This window comes from Pteropus vampyrus, unplaced genomic scaffold (assembly GCF_000151845.1).
Source record: "Pteropus vampyrus isolate Shadow unplaced genomic scaffold, Pvam_2.0 Scaffold75, whole genome shotgun sequence".
In the NCBI taxonomy this organism is placed as follows: Eukaryota; Metazoa; Chordata; class Mammalia; order Chiroptera; family Pteropodidae; genus Pteropus; species Pteropus vampyrus.
In genome coordinates, this window is record NW_011888856.1 from 3,205,208 (window position 1) to 3,229,225 (window position 24,018).

The 24,018-nt window shown below is 38.9% G+C and overlaps 1 protein-coding gene and 1 pseudogene across 3 annotated transcripts in view; both read right to left on the reverse strand.

Moving 5' to 3' along the window:
* Positions 1–4,451: 4,451 nt before the first annotated feature.
* Positions 4,452–4,570, reverse strand: LOC111741274 (annotated as a pseudogene).
* Positions 4,571–6,205: 1,635 nt separating this feature from the next.
* HERPUD2 (HERPUD family member 2) overlaps positions 6,206–24,018 on the reverse strand; it is a 30,944-nt gene continuing 13,131 nt past the window's right edge. For all 3 annotated transcript variants that reach the window (XM_011362480.2, XM_011362479.2, XM_023532030.1), the window contains 6 exons: positions 22,019–22,132; positions 19,412–19,566; positions 11,175–11,297; positions 8,294–8,617; positions 7,529–7,643; positions 6,206–7,073 (listed from right to left, as the gene is read on the reverse strand). In XM_011362480.2, the coding sequence (XP_011360782.1) occupies positions 6,912–7,073; positions 7,529–7,643; positions 8,294–8,617; positions 11,175–11,297; positions 19,412–19,566; positions 22,019–22,132 (993 nt within the window). In that variant the 3' untranslated portion in view covers positions 6,206–6,911. The remainder of the gene's footprint in view (positions 7,074–7,528; positions 7,644–8,293; positions 8,618–11,174; positions 11,298–19,411; positions 19,567–22,018; positions 22,133–24,018) is intronic.

Here is a 24,018-nt window from a genome sequence, read left to right on the forward strand (position 1 = left end):
CCCTTTTTCTTGTCGTTCCCTAAATCATGCAATATCACAACTATTAACGTTTACATTGTATTAGGTATTAGAAGTGATCTGGGGACGATTTAAAATACGAGGGGGGTGGATATAGGTGGGTTATGTGCAAATACTAGGCAGTTTTGTTGTAAGGGGCGTGAGCTCCCATGGATTTTGGTATCCGGGGGGGTGGGGCCAGTTAGAGGGTCTTGGAACCAACCCCCTGCAGATATGAAGGGACAACTGCACTTAAAGTATGTTGTTTTTAAGTCTCACGGAATTAGGTTTTGTTCTTTTTCCACGTTGACAATATGTCTTTAAATTGTAACATTTAGTCCGTTTATGCTTAATGTAGATATTGATGCATTTGGGTCTTTGTACTTTGTTTTCTACATGTTCCCATACGTTCTATGCTCCTTTTAGCTCCTTTTTTCGCCTTCTTTTGGATTTTTTTTTTGAGTTTCATATTCTCCTTTTAACTTTTTAGTTTTCCATTCTTTTATTCTTTTAGAAAATTATAGAAATTGAAATATGCATCCTGCTTTATTAATTTCTAATATAAATTAGCGCCTCCACCATTTCCAGTTCTAAGACAATTCAAAGACCTCAGAATAATCAATTCCATTTGCCTCCATTCACACTTTTCTGCTTTTTGTCATGAATTTTAGTTCTTTGCACATGTAAGACCCCACAGAGCATACAAGTATTTTATGTCAATATTTTTTTAGATTTATATCCATGTTTACCCTTTCCGTTGCTTTCCGATTACTTTCTGCACCTCCAAGCTGTGACCTGTGATCATTTCCCTTTTGCTCATTGGTATTTTTCCTTTAGTACTTTTGGTACTATCCAATCGTGACAAATTATTTTCATGTGCCTGAAAATGAATTTTTGAAGGATATTTTTGCTGTATATAGTCTTCCAGGTTGGCTGGGTTTTTTTTTTTTTTTTTTAAGCTCTTTGAAAATATCACCTATTAGACCTTTAAAAATGACTGACATTTTCCTGACTACTTTTACAACGTGTCTGTTTTTCAGCAGTTTCACCGTGAGGTAATCAGGTGTGTTTTTTTTTTTTTTTGTACTTACCCTACTCGGAGGTCAGTAGCATTTCTTATACCTGTGGCTCAATGTTGTTTTTCTTCATCAGCTTTGGAAAAGTCTTAGCCGTTCTCTCTTTAAATATTGTCTCCCCTGTCCTCCCCCAGCATCAGTCTAGCTACCTTCGGAAGTTTCCGTTCGCTAATTCTCTCTTAAACCGTGGCTATCGAGGCTATCCACTGATTTCTTAATTTCGGCTATATGATGTTTCAATTCTAGAATTTTTTTTCGTTTCTAGTTCTCTGCTGAAATTTCTCCATCTTGTCATTTAACTCCTTGAACATTTAAATCATAGCTATTGTAAGGTCTCTGTCAGATAATGCTAAACTTATCTGAATTCTCTGAGGGTCTGTTTCTACTCACTTTCTCATTTTTAGTCAAATCTTCTATTTTTGTACTACTTATTTTTTATTTACAGACTTTGAAAAATTGTGATTTGAGAAATTGCATAATGTTATCTTTCTTCAGAGATTTATTTTTGCTTCTGGCTGCCCACTAGCTTCGGGCAAGTTGCCTCAGTTAGAGACAGACGATCTGAAGCTGGGCTTCAGTCCCTGTGAGAGGCCTGTTTTCAGTTTTCTTTGACTCAGCACATAACCCTTCGGGTCCCAACAGAAAGTGTGGGGCATTTAGAGGCCACTGCTACGTGGTGCACCCTGACCCAATTTTTGTTCCAAGTCTTCCAGAACCTCTGCTCAGCTTCTCAACCACCGCACTTGAATTAGCCAGGGTAAAGGCAGCACCGAATGTAGACCTCATCCGTCTGCAACATCGCCCCTGCTTTCTTGACAGCTCTCCAACTTTTCTCGTTTTCTCAGCAGAAAAATTGGTGCAAACAAGTTCATCACCCAAGCGGAACTCTCCACGTGCCTTATTTGAATAGTTAACTTCAAAGTTCAAGTTCTGAAGTAAAACAGACTTGAGTTCAAGTCTCGATTCTGTCCCTTACTAACGCTGCGTGACTTTCAGTGAGCTGTTTAACCATTGTGAGTCTTAGCGTCCTCATCTGGAAAATGGAAGTAACAGTAGCACCTACCTTGACTTGTCTTAAGGATTTTTTAAAGCACAGGTATAGCACTCAGCACAGACCCAGGAATGCGGCAAATGTTCAAGCGTCAGTAATAACATTTTTAAAGCACTATGATAGTTTTATTAAGTATATAACACACAACGGCAGCCTCTCCCCTACGCATCCTCTGTGCGGAGTGCTTAACTGATAAAGACCCTAGACAGATGTTAATTTTTCCAACTCTCCCGTGGCTTTGGAACTCTGGGATGGAATGGCTGACTGTGCCACATGAAATAGTTTCTGCAGGCGCTGGGATGTCCATTTGGGAAAGCACATCCGTTGGAGTGAGAGTCAGCATTTCGGAGCAAGATCAAGGAAGTAAGCTTTGGCAAAGAGGCTCATGAACCTGGTCCCCTAGACAAGGGCTTAGAGGCTTTATCCCCCGGGAGGAAATCCACGGTGACCACCGAGGCTTGCTCTGGAGAAGGGGGCGGATCCTTTGCGGCTCCCCCCACACTGGGGCTGAGGCCTCATCATGGGAAAAGCTTTCCACTACCTAAGACTCCTGGACAGCAGAGAAGCTCCAGGTGCTCTGAAACGGACCCCTAATTATCCCAGACTCTCTTTGTAAGAAAAACCTTCTTTCAAAGATTTTAATGAAAGGCTTGCTTTGCTCCACAATACTTAAGTTCAAGAAACATCATCATTTATCTGTTTTTAAATGTTTTAAATGTTTTTAAATGCTACTGTATTGTACACTTCAAAATCTGTTAAGAGGTAGATCTCATGTTAAATGTTCTGACAATAAAAAATCAAAAAATGTATATTTTTAAATGTTTAAACATTGAAGCATCCAAAATACTGCGTATGTACAAGATACAAGATGCAGTAAACATGCTTTGTGCCCACCACGCAGCCGGTTCCTCTCACTTTCCCAGGCTGCAATTAGAGTGTGAGTCAGCCAGCCACATCGGGGCTCCAGAGAAGTTTCGGGACATGAGGACAGCATGTCCCAGGGCCTGGGACAGTCTTGCAGACACAAGGACACCATCCCATACACAACACGGCTTGGGATCCGATTTACGCCACTTACAGAAGCTGACATATAAAGCAGCATCCCTTAGCCTCTCACAGGGACGTAAAAGCTGCCCCGGGACTATACAGTGAGGCTCCACGTGCGGCCTTTTCTCCCTTCATTTAAAAAGCCAAGTTTCAATAGTGCTGTGGAGTCAGCGCCAGAGAAACTAGTTAGTATAATGATGGGCAATGGCGTCGAATCATGCCACCAAACGGTGAAATGTCTCCAGTTCTCCAGCCCCCGAGATCACCCTTTTCTTTGACCTCCCAACAATCCTACCGTCTCGCCCGTACCACTTGGTTGTGTAGTCTCGTCCACACTGTGATGCGTAAGCAGTGGGAGCAGCCCTGGGAAGTGTTCACAACCCGCAAACCCATCCTGGCTGCTGCTCGTCACGACTCGGCCTGGAGACCAGCGTCGGGGCTTCTGTGCTGCTCTCGCGCCATCTGGACGCCATCTCCGAGCTGCCACTGCCCTCTAGGCCCCAGGTGGCCCCAGTACGGGCTCAGTTCCCCCTTTAATCGTCCAAAACACAGCTGACACTGGGTTGTAGTTTTTGGCAAAGACTTACCGAAAGTGAGACTAAGTGAGGAAAACTAACAACATAGGGAAAGTAAGAGTTTGAAATCAGGTGACACCCTCCAGCGTTCTTGGAACCCTTAGCCACACCCCTTCACAAAGGGGCCTATGACTAGCACCTTCCTCCTTAGGCCCAACCTGCAGTTAGGATGCTGAGACCTGCCCGTTCCCTCCAGACTGGTGTCCCAACAAATGCCACTGCCCTCTATGAATTCTGCGGCTCCAATTCTCCTCTCTCCAACTCCCAACAGAAGAGACAAGCTCTTAATTATCTCTGCCTTCTTATTCTACCCATCTGCTCTGTTTTAGGGTCTGACCTAGGAAGTATTTCTTCCAGTTTCAATAGTTCATTTATTTAGCTCCAAGGTCAAAACCCAGATCCTCCCTCTGTATGCTCTGAAACAAGCCATACCTAATCCTGGACCCAAACGGTACAAACATCTGCACATAGCTCTCCCTGTTGAAGTCATCAGTCAGTTCTTTTTCCTATTCTAAACAATACAGGGAATATCTTAAAAGCTAAATCTCACTTACGCATGATATCCTTTCAAACTTTCACTAATTCAAAGGGTATACATTTTTCCTTTTTTTTAAATTTTATTTGTTTTTTTAGGCGAGGCAACCGTTGGTCGACCTCACAGATTGCAAGGGCCTTGTCAGCTTACAATCCCTTTTTTATTTTTTACGCCTACAGCACCTGGTCTTCCTAGGTGGTCTCCCACCCAAGCACTAACCAGGCCCGGCCTTGCTTAGCTTCCGAGACCAGACGGGATCGGGCTTGTTCGGGGTGGCATGGCCATAGACTGCACTTTTCCGATCACTCACTCAGCATTGAACTAACTGCTAGGCATTCTTCTAGGTCTGAGGACATAGCAATGAGTGTAAGTATACGCTCCAACCTCACAGCCCTCACATCTGGTGAGAGACAAATAAGGACATAAACAGAAACCACAAAGGTGTCCAGTACAAAGAGCAGTGAACCAGGGGACGCTTCTCTCGAGAGCTGGCCCTGTGCTGACATCTGATCCTTGATTAGCACGTGTTAGTGAGGAGAAGGAAACCACAGTGTCCCAGGTGACTGGAAGATGAGCCTAGAGGGACAGACAGAGAGGTGGGGGGCAAGGGCCCGACCTTTCAGGACTTCGTAGGCCAAGTTAAGGAGTCTGATCTTTATTCCAGGAATAGGGTGACACTGAATGACTCTGCACACATTTTGAAAATTCGATAACTTGCTGGAGAATCTATATACTACTTTACATTCACCTATAGCTTTATCAACACTATTATCTTACCAACTTAAGTTTTAACTTGTACACGTTACATTTTTTTGTTTATTGCCCATATTTACATCTGTTATGGACTTATTTTTGTTGAAATCCTAACCCCCAATGTGCTAGTACTAGCAGGTGGGGTCTCTGGGAGGTGCTTATTTAGGGCATGAGGGCGGAGCCTTCATGACTAGGATTGGTGCCCTTGTTAAGAAGAGATGGGAGAGACTCTGCTTCAGCTGTCTGCTCCCTGCCATCTGAGGATAGACAAGGCGGCAGCCATCCGCGAACCGGAAAGCAGGCCTTTACCAGACACCAAATCTGCTGGCACCTTGATCTTGGGCTTCCCAGCCTCCAGAACTGTGAGAAATAAATGATGTTGTCTAAGCCCCCGAGTCTGCAGTACTTTTTGACAGCAGCCCACGCTAAGAGAGTGTCCTTGCCCATTTCCTAGTGGAGTGTTTTTAACAAAATTTTTAAAGACATTATCTTTTTAAAAATCTTCTTCTTACTCGTTTGCCTTTGAATTATGTCAGAACATTATACACATAGCAACCTTTTCTTTTAGTGATCTGCCACAAAGATATTTTCTCACCCCAATACTATAAGTAGTCACCCATATTTTCTATTAGTATTCCCATGGTTCAATGATTCATATTCAATCATGATATCCTGACTGACATCTATAAACAGAAACCAAATTTTACTTTTCAAAGGGTAAACCAGTTATCTCTTTATGTCACATTTGTCATCATAAGGAAACAACTTAAGAGAATAATTCATGGCTATTTTCTTAATCTCCTATTTTATTGTTATATAACCATGTAACACTGTACCGGTACCACACACACTTGTGTAATATATTTCGTGTGAGATAAAGTTTTTCCATGGTAAGTTCTCCCATCCTCATTTGTTCAATTTTAATTAGCTACCCTTTAAGAAACTTACTCCTTCCTTACGAAATATTGAATTGGCTTTCACAAGGATTTTGTAAAAACGGTTGAGGTTTCAGGCTACCTGTGAACTAGGAGTTATCCATCTGGAATGGAAGGAAGTGAAAATGACCTTGAAAACTTCACTGACACTTTCCGACAGCTACTGAAATTTTTATATATTTTTGTACATATTGGGTATATTACTGAAGAGTTTAAACAAATATCCCATAAGACAGTTTACCATAATTGACCTTTTATTTTAAAAAATTACAGGGGATGATTTCCAGTATATCTTATTTTATAAAAGTACTGCCTATATCAAACATTTTATATCGCTGTTAATTCCATTGAAGAGCTGCCGTTTTTTAAGGTACTAATTCCAATTGATGGGATACATGCCCTTAAAATAGAAAGTTTTCATTATTTATTCAAATTTCAAAACCAAGATTATTGAGAAGTTTATTGCTTTATGGTTGGGCAAGATACTACTAGTACATTTTAGGTAAATAATAATCTTTAATAAAAACTATGAGGTCATTCTGTTTAAAACTTTCAGGATAATTCACAGAAAATAGATATATGTATTCAAACTACACACTGAAGGGCTGGGCTATTAGTTATAGACACTTATGTGTGAAGCAGCTCTTTAAAGAAATGAGATGCACAAATAGGTCTGGTGTAATATGCATAATTGAAATTAATAAAACCTGCAAGACCAATATTGTTATACTATAATCTGTTAGGATCTCAAAAAAAACACACATTTAGTAATCCATTTGTGCTTAAAATATTCATATGCATGAAAAGCGAAAAGGAAAAAAAAAAAAAAACCTCTGTACATGATGAAAGAAAGTAATAAATTTTTTTGAAATTGCACTGTTATTTAAAACACTTTCCTAAAACCGGACCCTCCTTTGCAGCTGGCACAGTTTTTTTTCATGTCTAATTGGCAACCTGGGGAGGCCCCTCTGGTATTAATGAAGTAAAGAAGGTGGTGACAAAAGACCAAGCTGACGCCATTAATCCAGGCCTTTGAATTGCACTGGCATCTTCGCCTGCATCTTCTCCACTCTCATCTTCAAGCCCATCATCCATAAGGCGCTCCTTTCAAACAAAACAAGAAACACACTCCTAAGTCATTAAACAGCTGGCATCAACTCATGACAGAGAAAGGGGGACTGTGAGAACATGGTAAGAACGCAGCATGTAGATGGTCACTAGAAATCTTCGTCAAGTCCAAAGTTGGGAAATCCCTCAGAGTTCAAGCTCAAAGGGGTAACTGCCAATTTAATTCCATGAAGTCCACCATGTGCATAATTTTCTTTCTAGGTTATTTTAAGGAAGAATAATGTCAGTCTTTCGCATTTGATTCTAATGTATGACTGACAGTATTATACTCTCAGAGCCTCTGGATGAAACCACACGATTTATGTTAACTTTGCTTCATGTGTCATTCTACAAACACTATGCAACACCCTGAGACTCGTTTATCATTTTGGTCTCATACAGTGCTGAGGACACATCTATATTTAAATTATACAAAAACCTCATTAGCATACCATCTCTTCAAGTTCTAGGTTGTTTGCATTCTGCCCTTCATTGACTTCGGCGTTATTGTTGGGAGCCTGCTGCTGACCTGCTTCTTGCCTAAAAGGAAACCATCCTGCTTGGTGTCTGTTTGGTAAAATAAAGAGAAAAGAAAACAGTTTTTATTTGTAAAACTATAAAATATTAGTGTCCTACAAGAGAAAAATGATTAGAACTATAATAAAAAGAGCAAATCTCCCTTTCAGCCAAAAATCACACCTTTCAAAGCAATGAGAACAAAAGAGAAATCAATTTAAGTCTAAATGTCTATTATGGGCTTAACTGGCTCTATGCTAGATATTTAGACATATCAGGAGTCATAAAACCTTTTCTGATATTTTTCAAAATGAATTAAACTAGATATTTGTTTGACTCCTGGGGAAACAGAGGGCAAGGTGAAGTTAGTCTACTTATGAAGAAAAAATCCATCCCGTACGTACAGGACTTACTATTGATCATTGTAATTAAAAAGAACATCTTTATGCAAGAGAGCATCGCAAAATTCCTCAAGTCCTGAGTAACCGACAGAGCGAGTCCAGCTGAATTAACAATTTTTACAAATGACGGTAAAGGAAAAATTTGTTTCTAGGCAATTCCGATAAACATTTTTACTCAACATAACCTGCTCTGCTCCAGTGCCAGACCCAAGAAGCCCACCTGCGGCAGACCATATGCCAGATTCTGTACCGAACGGTTTTAGTCACTAAAAGCACCGAAAGTGAATGGGCATCACTCACAGATAAACCAGCAGCATGGCTCCCATGACCATGATAAACCGACTGAAAGAAGAATAGAAGTAGACGATGCTGAGGAGAATGGCGGCTCGCGAGAACGTGTACACCCAGTCCAGCCAGTCGCGATGGAGGTCCTCCTCATTCAGCACTGGGCCTCCCTGCGCGTTCATCTGCACATTCTCATTCATCGGTCGATTTTCTTGGGCCACCAGGTTCGGAGCCGGGGGGGGCTCTTCCCCAGGAACATGTGCCACATTTAGAGGCTGTGAAGAAGCGGGCTGAGCTGGGCTGGCATTTGATGTGGCCTGAGCTGAAACTGCAGCTTGACTGAAACGGTCACCAAAGTATTAAAAAGAAAAAAGAAAAAAAAAAAAACTTGATCACGATGTTATACCTGTCAAAGCTTCCCGGGTAAGCCACATGTATTTCTCATAAACGCAACCCGGAATAGCCCGGCTCCCACGGCTCCTGGGGGAGAGGGGCCGGCGCCGGGCAGGGGGAGCCCGGGGAGGGCGCCCTCGGCCCCTAAGTCCCAGGTGGCGGGAGCGGTGGAAAGACAGGAACAGCCATGTTAATCACTTTTCTCTCTTTCACTAAATTACTTTATAAGGTAATGACCAAATCTCTTTTCAAACCTTTTCACTAATGGCCCTTTTTGTCATTCGACGTGGAATAAAAATCTCCACACCCACCACCTCTCCCTCAGAGCCAGGTTCTGAAAGATTTGCCTAAAAATGTACATTAATCATGACCCTATGTGAACACTGTCAGTGATCAGTTATTTGTATTAGTATTTTTAAATATTAACTAGATTCCAGACTACAATCTCTCAACCCCAACCCTGACTTCCGGGAACTCCATCTGGGGACACTGAAAACAGGTCCTTGTCAACTTTGGAAGAACTGTGGTCCTGATGTTTACTTATAATTGTACTGCTCGAAAATGAGAATTTTCCTGTATAATGCTACCAGTAAAATGATAATATATCTGGAATTTGCTTAAAATTATCCAGCACGGGGGCGAAAGTTATAGACCAAGATTGTCATGAATTAATAAATGCTGAAGCTGGGTGACGAGTACACAGGGTTAATTTCACTATTCTATCTTGTTCTATGTTGAAATTCTTCTACAATAAAAAGTTTAAAATTCAAGATAGCAAAATAAAATCAAAGAGTACTTTCCCAGGCTACAAAGCCTATTTAAGCCCGTATGCTAATACCTTGTATTCTGTACAGGGCATTTCAGCTTCCAAAACGCCTCCAACCTCATGGATATTCTGATGCATAGGTGAGTTATTTCACTAAATGTGGGAATATGAGGCTCAGAAGTTAAAGGACATACATGCGATCATACGGATTTAGTAGCAAGCCAGGATGAGCCCCACTTACTCTGCACAGTTCTTGTCAGGTTATAAATGAGACAAGGGGTGTGAAACTTCTAGTAGCGTACTGAGCACAAAGCAGTTACTCGCACGGTAACTACTACCACAGCAGCAGGTCAGGTGCAACAGCGTACCTGGGGTTGTGCAAGGGAACAATAGGACATCGAGTTCACAAAGCAGGTTAGCTTTACAGGGAAGGTCTAGTGGGAGAGTAGGATATAGACTTCACACTGTAGGCAAGAGAGTTACAGATATTTGGCGGATGGGGAATGACTGACTCATAAGCAAGTTAACCTGGCAACAGTACAATGAAACACAGTACGAGCCTAAACGGAGAAAAACCAATTGCAATAAAGTGGGTCTAAACGGAGAAAAGACCTGAGCAAAATAACTGGAAGTGAGATACAGGGGAAGGACAGCAGCTAGGAACAACCTACTCACTCACTCATCTCGGTGACTTGGGTTCAGAAATAACAAAAGCCACAAGCAAAACTGATTAAGGTTAAGAGCTTGGAAATGGTTGAGCAGAGACAGCATCACTGAGAGGAAGTCAGGAAGGAGAATGCACTTTATGAGGACGGCAGAATCAAATTTTACACATACTGAATTTAGATATATTGAAAGGCAAATTTCCTTATGGAAATCTTTCAAAACTGAAGATACAGGATGAAGAACCAGAGATGGAGAATTGGGCGTCGTCCATGGAGAGCTACCAACTAAGGCCACGGCAGGAAGAAATCCCCGAGGACTGGCCCAGGGCAGAACCCTGTCTTCCCTACGGGACTGAGCGTCAGAGGCACGCAGAAGTACACAAATATGTCTACCTGAACAAGGAATGCTAACATTTAGAGAAAGAAAAAACTGGGTTATCGAAGGACACAACGTGAGTGATCGGAAAGATACAAAGAATGAAGAGGGTGACGGAATCCCAGAAACAAGGAGGGCAGAACATTCCAGAGAAGCTCGAAATGTCAAATGAACACACAGGAGGTCCAGAAAAGCGAAGGCAAGAAACTACTCAGGGCCAAGACTGTTCCATGCTGACCGGAAGCAAGGCTTGCTAGATGCGGACGGTGCAGAAAGCACGTCAGCCACCACGGAGCCTGACACCAGCGAGCCTCCCTCGCACACGACTCTCTCTAGACCCTTTTTCATTCACCTTCCAATCTCTTCATGTAGATGTGCTGCCCTCCGGTGAAACTTTCCTAAGTTCTCTCTTCTTAAATAGATAAAATTACATTAAAGAAAACATCTGAATACTGCTAAATATAAGGAGAGGAGAGAAGTGGAGAGCAGGCGTAGTCGACGTGAGATCTTTTTCCTTTGGCCAAACAATTTAAAATGCAGTTATCTGCTGAGAGGTTGGCGAATTTCTTTTCATAATAATTTTTGAAAGCTCATGAAACACATCAGTAAATGAAATCCCCAAATCGACTTACGTAGGCTAAAAAAGCTAACGAAGCAAATAACAGTGAGTAAAAACACGAAGTCGAATGCACTTACTATTGCATGTAGTACTGGTGCGCATACATCTGCTGCCACCACAGCATCTGCAGCGGGCTGAGCGCGGGGTACGCCGGGAACGCGGCCGCGACGGCGTGCCCGGGGAGCTGGTTGTCTACATTTCTGCCACGAAGAGATCAAGAATCGCCTTTTAATGCTCTGGCAATTGAAAGCATTTCTCTAAATTTTCATCTCTGAACAGGTCATAGTTGACAAAATGTATTAAACCTTACTGAAAAGAAAAATACCTATTTTTAACATTCTTCAAATTCCTTAGAAGATGACCCTGATCCCAAGTATATAGAACAACTAACATTTCAGCCCGGTTTTAATGGGAAAATAAAAAAAATCATCCACAGAAATGTGTGGCAAGCCTGAACATCTGCTATCGTCTTATTTCAGCACAAAAGGTCAAAAATATTTTCAGTACACTTTAAGTACATTCTCCTTAAGAACCAAACACTAAAATAAACTTTATGGCAAAATATTTTGAGGAATGGGAGAACTAGCCAGATGACATTTTACATTAGTAATAAAATATTATTAAAAACATAGCACCTATCAACTGTAAAAAAATGAACATTATAAAAAAATGGTGAAATATTTTGAAAAGAATCAAGATTAGCAGAAAATATGTATACATGCATTCTTTTAAGTCTACGTGGTATACAACATGACATTAGTTTCAGGTGTACAGTACAGTGATTCCGCATTTTCATACCTTACAATGTGATTACCCCACTAAGTCCAGTAACCTTCTGTCACTGTGCAAACTCACCACAGTGTCACTGACTCCAGTCCCCGTCACCTTTTTCACCCATTCCCCTCCACCCTCCCCTCTGGCAACCATCAATGTGATCTGTTTCTGAGTCTGCATTTGTTGTTTGTTTATTCATTTGTTTTGTTTTGTTTTGTTTTTTAAGATTCCACAAATAAATGAAATCATACGGTATTTGTCTTTCTCTGTCTTACTTATTTCACTTAGCATAATACCCTCTAGGTCCATTCATGTTGTCACAAATGGCGAGATTTTATTCTAATTATTGCTGAGTAATATTCCATTTATATATGCATTCTGAAAGTAGGTTAAACTACTATTCAGTAAATGTGTGGAAGGCCACATTTATCTTCCCTATGCCTCAGTTTCCCCATCTCTAAAATTGGGCTAATAATAGAATCTTTCTCATAGGATTGAGTCTGTACTCAGTACGTTAGTTATGTTTATTTTTACTCTCCCCAACCCCTAACTCTGAACATGACTCCAAAGTGTGTAATGTGAGATTTACAAAAAAGGCACATACATCAAGACAGCTACAGAGATAAACATAAAAATGAATGGAGAACTTGTGAATTTTCTTTTTTTCATATTACTTAATTTTATCTTTAGCTGATATTAGTTTGGTCTACTGTGGGTGAGACAAGAATTAATAAATTCATGAAAACTACTTATATTCTAAAGACGGTTAACATATAATTGGCAATAACTGATTATAGAAACCTACTTCAGAAGAGCTTGGGAGGCACCAACTCCCCGACACGTTCCCCAAACTTTCCTCACCCGTGGGGGAGCGATGGGAGCCGCCATCCTCAGAGACCCTCTATCTCCTGAGCGCAGCCCGCCCCACTTCCCAAGCCTTAAAGAAAAGCAGAGAAGCCTCCATGCGAGTTCCCCCAGCTCTTAATAAACAAGTCCTGAATAAGAAGAGGAAAAGAACCTCAACCTGGCTATTCCTAAAAGGGTTATCAATCAGTGACCAAACCTGGAGAAAAAGCCACACCGCTGGAGCAGAGAACAATTGCAAAATATTTGTTTAAAGATCTCAGCCTTTCCACCTGTGAACTGATGCATCTGAGCCAATCTGAAAACTACCTAAATCAATTAACAACCATATGAATCTGTATCTAGAAGGACATTTAAATTTCTTAGTATTCCCAACTACAAAAAACCTAAACCCTTGAAAGCAGGGCTATGCCAATCTACCACTGAGAAGAAATATAACTCACACAGGCCCATTCCTCCAAATGTAAATGAGAAGACTGGACTTGGTCACTGTTTTTAAAAGGGAAGAAAAGGCCACTAACGATCACTTTGAAAAAAATTACTATAGCTTTCTACCTCACCCTACTGCAGCTGAGAACATATACTGCCAGAAAATATATTTAAAGAAACTCCCCTAGATGATTCCAATATGCTTCTTCCCTTTCTCTCCGATAAGTTAAAAACTACTGGACTATGTAACTGCTAAGACACATCCCAGGCCCAAGTTGGCATACTATGACTTTCAGTTGTGTTAATTATCCCTCAGACAAGACGTTATGCATTTGGTACTTCCCAAAGAAATAAAGGATTTATTTATATTAAATAACAAAGCTATTATTAAAATACATAGAAACATACTGAATTTCGTTAACCAATGTCACCATAAAAAATTAATTAATTAATTAGAAAAAATAAAGTACACAGTAACAGATCAATGAAACATATTATATAAGAACTTGACACATCCTAGGGGACGCAGCATTAAACAACACGATGGAGAATGATATCTGGTACTGGGAAAAGTGATTACCAAATTAAGAGGTACGGGGAAGGGAGTTCAAAGCTTCGCCTCATTCCAAATATTCAAATAAGTTCCAGTGGACTAAAATAAAGTATTAAGAGTTAAACCACAGAAAATCTAGAAGAAACTAGAATTTACCGAATCTGATTATTTTAATTTACCGAATCTTTGGAGGGAGGACGACTTTCCTAACTTAAAAGCAACAGAAGCACAGGAAGAGCAATCCACATAACTGACAACATGAAATTTAAAGGGACAGAGCTGAGAAAAAATCTCTGAAATAAACAGTAGTGAATATCTTTTCGACATAAAGAACTCACAGAAATAGAAATAATCATTAAGACAAATGCATATTAAAATAAAGACAGTTTTTTCCTGTCTAACAATATCCAGTACTGCCAAGGGATACAAATGAAACTGACTCTCCTATTGCTAGCAGGATAAACTGGAATAAGTCTTTAAAAATTTTACAAAATTAAATGCTTTTTTAAATGTTCACTTATACCCAACTGCCCAAGTAATTGTGCTTCTGAAAATTAGCTTAAAGAAATATGAAATATGGAAAAAATTTCACACCTCTGCCCTTTATACATACTTACCCCTCTTGGGAACCACATACTCAGCCTAACCCCATGCCAAGACTCCTTTCCCCTAATAACAGAGGGACTGGACACTGGGACAATAATTCACGATTAAAGAGAGTCGGAACCTTACCACGGCACTTGTCGCCATGCTGAAACTGCTGAAATCCCACACCCTGAAGGCAGTTGCCCTCTGAGCTATCTACTTTGACCCACTTCCACGGCAAGCCGTCAAGCCTAAATACAACCGGCAAAACTGTGAAACAGCGAATGCACAGGCTATTCATCCCAATACTACGTGTATCAGTAAAGACTGGAAATAACTCAAATATTCATCAAAAGGAGACTGGATGTCATGATTTAGACACTCAGTGCAGATGTAAAAAGGAACGACGTCCCTATACACTCCAGTGGAGTGATCTCCCGGATGTTCTGTTAAGTGATGTTTGGTTTAAAAGCAAAGTTTTTCTTTTAAAAGAAAAATATGTATAATATGCTACCTTCTGTTAGAAAGAAGATATTCTTATATGCATATACTATGTGTCCGTGTATGTGTGTGTACACACTTTCTTGGATTTTCACAAAGAAAAACAGTGAAGGATAAACCAAAAAATAATAAATATAATGGGGAGAGACCACTGTGGGAAATTACATAGAACAGAAAAGGCATAAAACAAAAAAAAAAAAAAAAAAAAAAAAAAACCTGAAGAGGAGGATAAGGGATTTGATCAGAAGAGCCTTAAGAAACACCAACCAAATGCAGTATGTCAACCTCTCTGAACACTGATTTTGAACAGTGATTCAATCAAAACTATAAAAATGCATTTGAGATAATCACAGACAACTGAACACGAACTGAGTATTAGATAACATTAAAGAACTTTTAACTTTGTTGAGTGTTCTTATGGTATTGTGATTAAGATTTTTTATAGTCTTTATCATATCTGTTACAGATACATAGTATTTACAGATGAAATGATATGTCTAGGTTTGTTTAAAAAATACTCCAGCCCAAGAAAAAAGGAGTGAGGGGTGAACAGACAAAGAACGGGGAGTCTGTTAACAGTTATTGAAACTGCGTGTTAGGTAAATGGAAGTTTATTTTAATATTTTCTATACTCTGTGAATATTTAAAATTGTTTTAATTTAAAAAGTATTGAACAAAAATACTGACTGTTTAACCTATATATACATAGAGAGAGCTCTATAAACATAGAGAGAGCTCTATATATATCAATAGGGGACTGGTTCATTAAATTATAGCAATATATGCAATGTGCATTTAATAAAGAATAGGACAGCTCTTATTTATTAACGGGACAATGCTAATATATTTAGCAAAACAATTAAACATAGGCCAGTGTGTATAGGAAGTATGCTACTACTTGTGTTAAATATACCCACCCAGTGTGCGTGCACACACGTACACAAACACGTGTTAAACACAGTTTATCCCTGGAATAATACACAGAAAACAATTCATTTAAACAAAACGGTACCGTTCACATGTATTACCTCTTATAACAACTAAAAACAGAAACTGCCTGTTCATTCTCCTGTGTCTCTGGCCAGACTCTGTTTCAAAAGAACAGGGAATGGGCTGTACCTGTTATTATATCTCCAGCATTCAGCACAATAAATATCCTGAACAACTTCATATGAACACAAGAAAACACTGGAATAAAGTAATGATAAGGAGCAACTACGTAATAACTTGAAATTTTCACTTAATTAATATTTCAACATTAAATGAAAACATGTTGTTAATATGGTAAAAATTACAATTATATTAAAAACATTTGCAAAGAAAAGGAAACTGGAAGGAAATATGAAATGTTAACAAACAGTTGTCTCTAGATGATTCGACAGGGGTAATTTTCCCCCTTCCTTTATTGTTTTTTTCCTAATCTCGTTAATATGCATATGTTGCTTTTATAATTCAAAAAAATTAAGTGGGGGGTTTTTTGCTTTTTGTTTTTGGCAAACAGAGCCAAAGATAATAGCAGAAACACAGGAAAAATGTAAGTGTTTTGAATGCATAATATGTCAGTCTCCATCTAAAATGTCATATTCTTTATGCAAAGAAGACCAAGTAGGAGGCCAATCTCTCCCTCTGGCCTGAGGGAAGTCACAGTAAGGAAGCTGCTCATATGCATACGTGGGAGGAATCAAGTGACCACTGTCCTGGCAATCTTTTATTCCTTTTCAGATAGGCCAAACCAGTTAGAACCATAGGATAAAAAGTAAACACGGAAAAGGGGAGCAGGGGAAGTTCATGGAAACACGTAGAAATGATGGATTACAACAGAGATTAAGACAAAAAAAAGAACTTGAAATGCTGTTATTCACAAACACATGCTTGAGAGCTATCCCAAAAGATAACCATGGTATGTTTTTGGAGTTCAGAATGATAAGGGAGAGGAGATGAAAGGAACTAGAAACTTCAACAATCAAGAACAAATTCTTTCACAGAAAACCTGTCAAGTCAGCTTTATTTCCCCACCACCCACACAGTGATGCAGCCATTGTGTGCAATCACCACTCTGTTCCCAGAATGGGCTTTTTCAAGACTCTGCACTTGCTCTGTTCTCCCTGCTGAACTTCCCTTAAACTCAACTCCTATGTTGCCACCTACGAAGCCCTCCCCAGCTCCTGAAGCAGAGATAGTCACTTCCTCCTCCAGGCTCCCATGGTGTTTTCAAGACCGTGACAGCACATCAGTGTACGGTAATTTATCTGCCTATCTGACCTACTCCCATGAGGGCAAGTACATAATTCATTTTCCTGCCTTCAATGCCTAGCCTATAGCAAATTCTAAAGTAAATTTTCAGTGAATAAAGTCACAACATCCTTATACAAACAGATTAGCTTACTCAGTCACCAATACTTAAACTCTGACCAGTAGATCTGACTAGAGGGAAGAGGGAGACAAGTATCACTATTACAAATGAAGTCAAAATACAAATGGCAACCTAGAAAAAAATAATGAAACAAAAGACAGACAAAATGAGTCATTTCAACAAGACTGTTAAGAATACAAACTTTCAAGTCAGATACAGATTTGAATTCTAGTTCTGCCACTGGCCATTGAAGCAAGCTACATAATTTTTAAGCCTCCTTCTCCTCATCAGTAACATTAAGAAAATAATACTTAGACCACAAAGTTGGTGTAACTCTTAATCTATACAGAAATTCTGTATGATAAGTACTATTATCGTAAGCAAACAGAAGCAAAGTAGAGAAGAGTCTTGCCCAAGCTAGTCAGTGAACAGAGCCAAAACTCAAACCAAGGTAGGCTGGCTCCAGAATTTGTACAGCCACCCATCTACACTGCCCTCCTGATTTAAAACCACACATTATTTATCCAGTAATAGATTCCCAAAGTGAAGCTCAAATATCTTTAAAGAGTTTACTGCTCATCATTTTAACACTCACTTTTGACAAAATAAACACTATTTCAGATTTTTGTAACTTTTTTAATATACTGCAAAGAGGTGAATGTCTCTGCCTCTCACGTTTGTTGATTTCCTCAACAGTCTAGTTTAGAGAAACTATTAATCTTTTCCCAAGTATCTAAGGTCTTACTCTCAGGGCTTGCAATCTTATAAGCTTTGTTTTATTTATTACAAAATGAGAAAGTTAAAAACCTTGCTGTCCAGAGATAACCATTGTTAATATGTTGTTATACATTCTTCTATGTTTATTATATGCATAATACTCTCACGTTCCACTACCACTACCAAATAAGTCACTCCACACAAATTGAGAGAACTGAACTATCTTACTCTGCAAAAAAGAGAGGAAAAGAATCACTGTCAGAAGATTAAAAGTATTTTAAGCTACTATTTATAATGTAAACCCTGAGAACATTGTTTTTTACCAATAACTAAATTTGGGTTTGTGGTAATCATTTTCTAAAAACAAAAATAATTTCACAGGTGCTTCATAAAGTCTACAATCAACTTCATCTAAACACTTACTTTTAGAGGAAAAGCTTCACATTCAAGAACTATGAGACAAATGCGTTTTCTTGTATTTTGCTATATACTCAGCTTTGTTTTTCTACATTGAGAACTGAATTAAGCTTGACATTCTGAGTAAAAGTACATGAATGTTTCTCCATCCTGTTAGCACGGCAATCGGTGGCTGCGCCTGGGTCATCCTGCTGACACCACCCTTCTGTACCTAACCATTTCCTTACTTCCAGCCTCGCCATGGTGGATCTGGAGCATTGCCACACACTGCAGTCCTACAGCATGATATGCAACACGAAACAGCTATCATTAACTATTACTCATGTTTCCTTTATTCCAAAAGTACTCTGCTTTCAGACATAAGCCAGGTCCAAACCGCACTCTCCAAGATCCCACCCTCTGAGCTGTCTGAAAGGTGTACTGTGGCTGCTGGGTGCATTTCCCTCGAGACTGCCTAACCTAAGAGGCCTACTGTACTTGCTAAATATAAGGAAGCCATAGCAAGCTTAAGTAAAGTCCTCTAATAAAGGCTCTGCATAATATGCGACAGTTAGCATATTGTTTATAATACTTCACAGTTTTATTCTGTCTCAGTTGCTACCAGGTCTGGCAGATCAGAAGCACTTCTGGAATTTTTAGGAAACAGATTACCAGGCCCCATACTCTCTTCAAAGAACACCCGCTCACCCATCTGTTCCCCAGAATACTAACTTGGATAGATCTCTAGTAAGGCAAAGTAAAAAAAAAAAATGCTTTTAATTACCTAGATCCTTACTATTCAAAGTATGGTCTGAGCATCAGAAGCATCGGCATCTTCAGGGAGCTTGTCAGAAACACAGAATCTCAGGCCCCATCAGACCTAGTGAATCAGAGCTGGCATCTTAACCGGATCCCCAGGTGACTAGCGCAAACATTAAAAACGAAAAATACTGCCCTAGACAATTTCGATGTATGACCAGCTTTCAAAAGCACTGCTCTACTCGACCTTCTCATTCTCGAAATTCATAACCAGTTATATGAATAAACTTCAAATGTACTTTGATTACCGCACAGGGCTAGCATGAAAGTCACGAGTGACAGATCGTAAGTGGCCCGCAGCTACCACTCGCCCTTTCACTCACCCTTGCATTACATATGGGAACCGATGACTCTGTGCTGGGTCAGTTTGTGCCTGTGGAAGGGTGCGTTGCCTCAGTCCTTCTGAGGAAGAACTGGTAGCTAATGGTAAGGTTTCTTGACTGGGTGATGGAGTTGTTGATCCTGACTGATCTGAACTCTGCAAACAGAAATGGATATTTTTTTCAAGGAGATTTAATTCATTATAATTGTGAGATTACAGACACATTGCTAAAACTGTATTTATGAAATCCCTCTGCAAAGAGTGAATTTTTTTTGGAAATTAACTAATTTGAATCTTGTACCCAGATAAGTAGACCTTAATTATACAACAGTTCATTTCTCAACCAGAAAAGGCTAAGTAATGAAATAATTGTATATGAAATTAAAGCATACAAAATTATGGATTAAATTAACACACGCACAGCTCTTTCCACAGGCCTAAAACATAGGAAGTGCTCAATGATGGTACTAATTCCTGTGTCATTTAAACACTTACTATGTGTCAGGTACCGTATAACATGCTATTAGTAACACACTGGTTTGAAATAGTGAGGAACATGCTAGGAGTCAGAGGATCCAGAATCTGGTGTTACCTCTGACATGAACAAGGAACATAACCTTAAAATTTCACTTAACCTCTGAGTCTCACTTTCCTACAAAAAATAAGATAGAACTACATATTCGAGATTCCTTTCAATTCTAAACTTCTGTTAATTTATAGAAACCACCAACAAATATTGTTTTTTTAAAAAAAAATGAACAAGATGCCAATCAGGATTTTAAAATTCTCACACTCTGACAATGCTGGGAACTCATAGATTCAGCAACCTGAAACAGCACAACCCCCTGAAGACCACCTTAACTTGCTGCTCTTTGGAAAGTTTGTCAAGTGTCTTGTGTAAATTTTAAAAACAATTACATTTTATATAAATTATAGTTCCTGCACTTTAAACAGCAAGGGACAGTATAATCTGAACACCCTCCAGGTGTGTTAAATTGTATTCTCCCTGGAGGCCTTCCCATGGACAGGAGGACTTCCAGCTTGAATACCTCCCTAAATCCTGTGTGGGAAAGGACCCAGGGACTCTGGGCTTTGCGAAAGGAACAAAAGCTTTCTTCAAGGTGTTACTCCATACAAAACGGATACCAAATATGTTACTAGGGAGTCTGATTCTTACGGTAATAAACTGGGAAAGGTTCCTTTTGGGGCAAATTTCTCCTTAAAAGGACATGAGAAAGGTGGTTAAAACAAAGGCCTAGCCATTGGGTAGCACAGCCTAATTTCTCTAAAACTAATGATCTCTGATCTTATTAGGTAATTCTTTCATGACTAGATTTTTAAGACATTTGTCAATCTCACTGAAATTTCTCAGCCATAAAAAATTAAGGGGAATTCGACTTAATTTTCCTTTGAAACTTTTTAGATTTTCATAAGATGCCTCAAAAAATCTAGATATACTAGTGATATGAAATCATGGCTGAAGAACCACAAGTGAGAGAATTCTTTCTAAACAAAAACTAGAGTAACATAACTGTCCAAAGACTAAATACAGAACTTTAGGCTGATGCCGATGTTGTCCCTTCTTATGCAAGGTAGGAAGCTTATCAAGACCCTTGGGTTCATAGACAAAACATACTGCAGTTTAATGTAAGCTAAATTCCCATGACTGTTATTAGAGAATACTTACCATGGAGGCCATACTAATTAAATATAGCAACTAGAGGATCTAGTTCTTCAAAAAGCAGTTAACTAGTATCTATTGGAAAATCCTTCAGCTAGCTATCACCTCTGCCACTCATCCCTCTCCTTAAAGTTTTGGTTAGATTCTTGACAAGAAGGGAAGTCTATTTAGCAGTAAAAAAAGTTCCCTGCCCAAGAAGTTTAAAGTAAGCTTCCACTCATCCAATTCTTTTGTCTCAACTCCTAAGGTACCATATAAAGCTTTTATGGGAAACTAAAAATAATTTCAACATAAAAGGATTTTGGACAGTGTCTTTAAAATGCGTAGAGTATGTCTAAGTTGAAAAGTTCAACTAGCAAGAAAAATTTCCAAAAAAATTTTAGGTAAATGAAAAAAATAAGTAGGGAGAAATGAACACCAGAGTCAGAAAGAGCTGCGTAGGTAACTTCTCCTGTGGTTGGAATGTATGCCCAAATCCTGTTACTTAAAAAAAAAAAAAATTCCTGACCAAGCAATCTACTTCAAGAAGACTTAGCATACTTAAAATTTTAATAATTTAACCCACTTTGAATAAAATGTACTATATTAAACACCTTAAATATTTCTGAAACTTTACCGGCTATAAGAGTTCATGTTATATAACCACATCATAAATCTGTTTTCTAAGTATTTCAGTAATTACACCCCTGAAAATTGGATCTATTACTGACCTACTCTACGGCAAATTATAACTCATGGGGAACAGGCTTCATGGGATAACACTGTATACTGGATCTCTAAAAACAAAGTTTAAATGCCTTACTCAAGCTGTTCAAAACACAATCTTACAACCTAAAAGCTCCAATTGTTCTGTTTTTCACTTAGTTTTCAGAGGCAAAAAAAGATAATCGGAAAACTTCAATGTTTACTCCTCCCAAAATGACTCACAGAATTGCTGCTGGATGCCAATGCTTCATGACCTTCTCTACCGCTGCTGGATTCTGGAGAACTGGGAGGAGTCCGAGAAGTACATACTAGATGAACCATATGATACTCATCTTGCTAAAATTAAAGAAGAGTACATTTAAAGGGTAGTATTGGAAAATGTACAGTTTAAAAAGTTAGTATCTAAGGTGAAATACTTAATTTTATTAGTAATGAACTGTCATTTGACGGTAAATTTACCATTTTAGAATTTGGGGCCCTTTTGAGTTTGATATTTTCTCCATGTTTGGTAAATGGCCTAAATACTCAGTAATTGTTATATGAAAAATGATTACTTTGTATACTAAGGAGTCTTGAAGCAAACACCGCTTCAAGTCAATGCGATTATTTCAATATAAAAACATCTAGCAACTTCATATCAGAACCATAACTGTCACACTGAAGCTTAGAACTACTAACTACAAGTAGTGAAACTATTTCCATTACTTAAGACTTTGCAGCTATAATAAACACAACTTCGCCATAATCTCATTTGCCTTAATTTTATCAAGATGACACATCGCTTATTTTTTAAGTCAAAAACTGATTTTATCTACCACACTTATATTTATATAAGGCATATATTTGAACTATATTCTTTAATATTCTAAGTGTTTCCATAAACCTACAACTATGACTGAAGCAAAATAGTCTAATAACATAGAATTGGCATTTTAGTTTAGTGATTTCATGAATATATTTATACTTAGGCATGAAGCAAGTAAATAAGATGGTGAAAGGAAAGAGAATAAAGAACGGCAGAGAAGAACACAGGTAGCTCAGCAATTTTTAAAAAAGAAAAGAAAAAAACAGGTGATAAAGAAAAGAGAGCAGGAAGAAAAATAAAGATGCCCAGTTGTGAGAAAGAGAAACAAAGCTACTAAAGTAAGAATTTGTCAACTGCCTACCATAAATCTAAAATTGTGCTTAACTCTGAGGTGAATTCCAGAAAGAGCAAGAGTCGGCCCCTCCCTGAGAGAGGTTCATGACATCGTTAGAAGATCAGACTAGCACATGAGAGCACAGTTAGAGACATACGTCTTCTGCACAAAGCCGAGACGCACAAGCCACAACTGCTTTAGGAGTTTGGGGAAAGGCATTAATGGGGGGTTAGAATGCTAAGAAAAGGCATTCCCAGAGATGTGCCTAGCAGGCAGGTAGAAGGCACACCTGATTTACAATGTCCCCTGAGCTCGGAATACAGAACATTAAATAGCAACCAAACATAAAATGCTTACTCTTAGTAACCTAATTTCAAAAGTCATATTCATCACAATTAATTCACAGTATTCATTCACCTTTGGGGACTGTTTCTGTAAAACATTTTATTACTAAACAGGTAAAGCTAATGGCAGCTTTTAATTGAAAAAAGGAGGGGTATATCGACCTTAACTAAAATGGTTCAAGGTCTATTCAAAGTTTAAACATATTATTCAAATGTTTTTATATAAGGAGCACAACAGTCTTTTGATTGGAGCATTTTTATTCTAAGTCTTCTGGTCAGAACCCATTTCTGGTAACAAAAACCATTTTAAAAGGACCCGTGTGTAGACTCTAGCTATCCTTCAGCTAAAATAATAATTCTCTATTCCGAAGAGCATATAAGCATAAAAGCGGGGGAAAATGAACAGGTGGAGCACAGGATTTTTAGGGTAGTGAAACTATTTTGTATGATACTATAATGGTGTATCTGTGTCATTATATATTTGTCCAAACCCACAGAATGTACAAGAGCGAACCCTAATGTAAACTACGAGCTTTAGGTGACAATGATGTGTCAACGTAGGTTCACCAGCTGTAACAAATGCATCTCTCTGATATGTAATGTTGTTAGTGGGGGACACTGTGCATGTGTGGAGGCAGGAAATATATGTGAAATCTCTGTACCTTCCACACAATTTTGCTGTGAACCTAAAATGCACTAAAAAATAAAGTCTATTAAAAAGAAAGGGAAGAAGGGAATA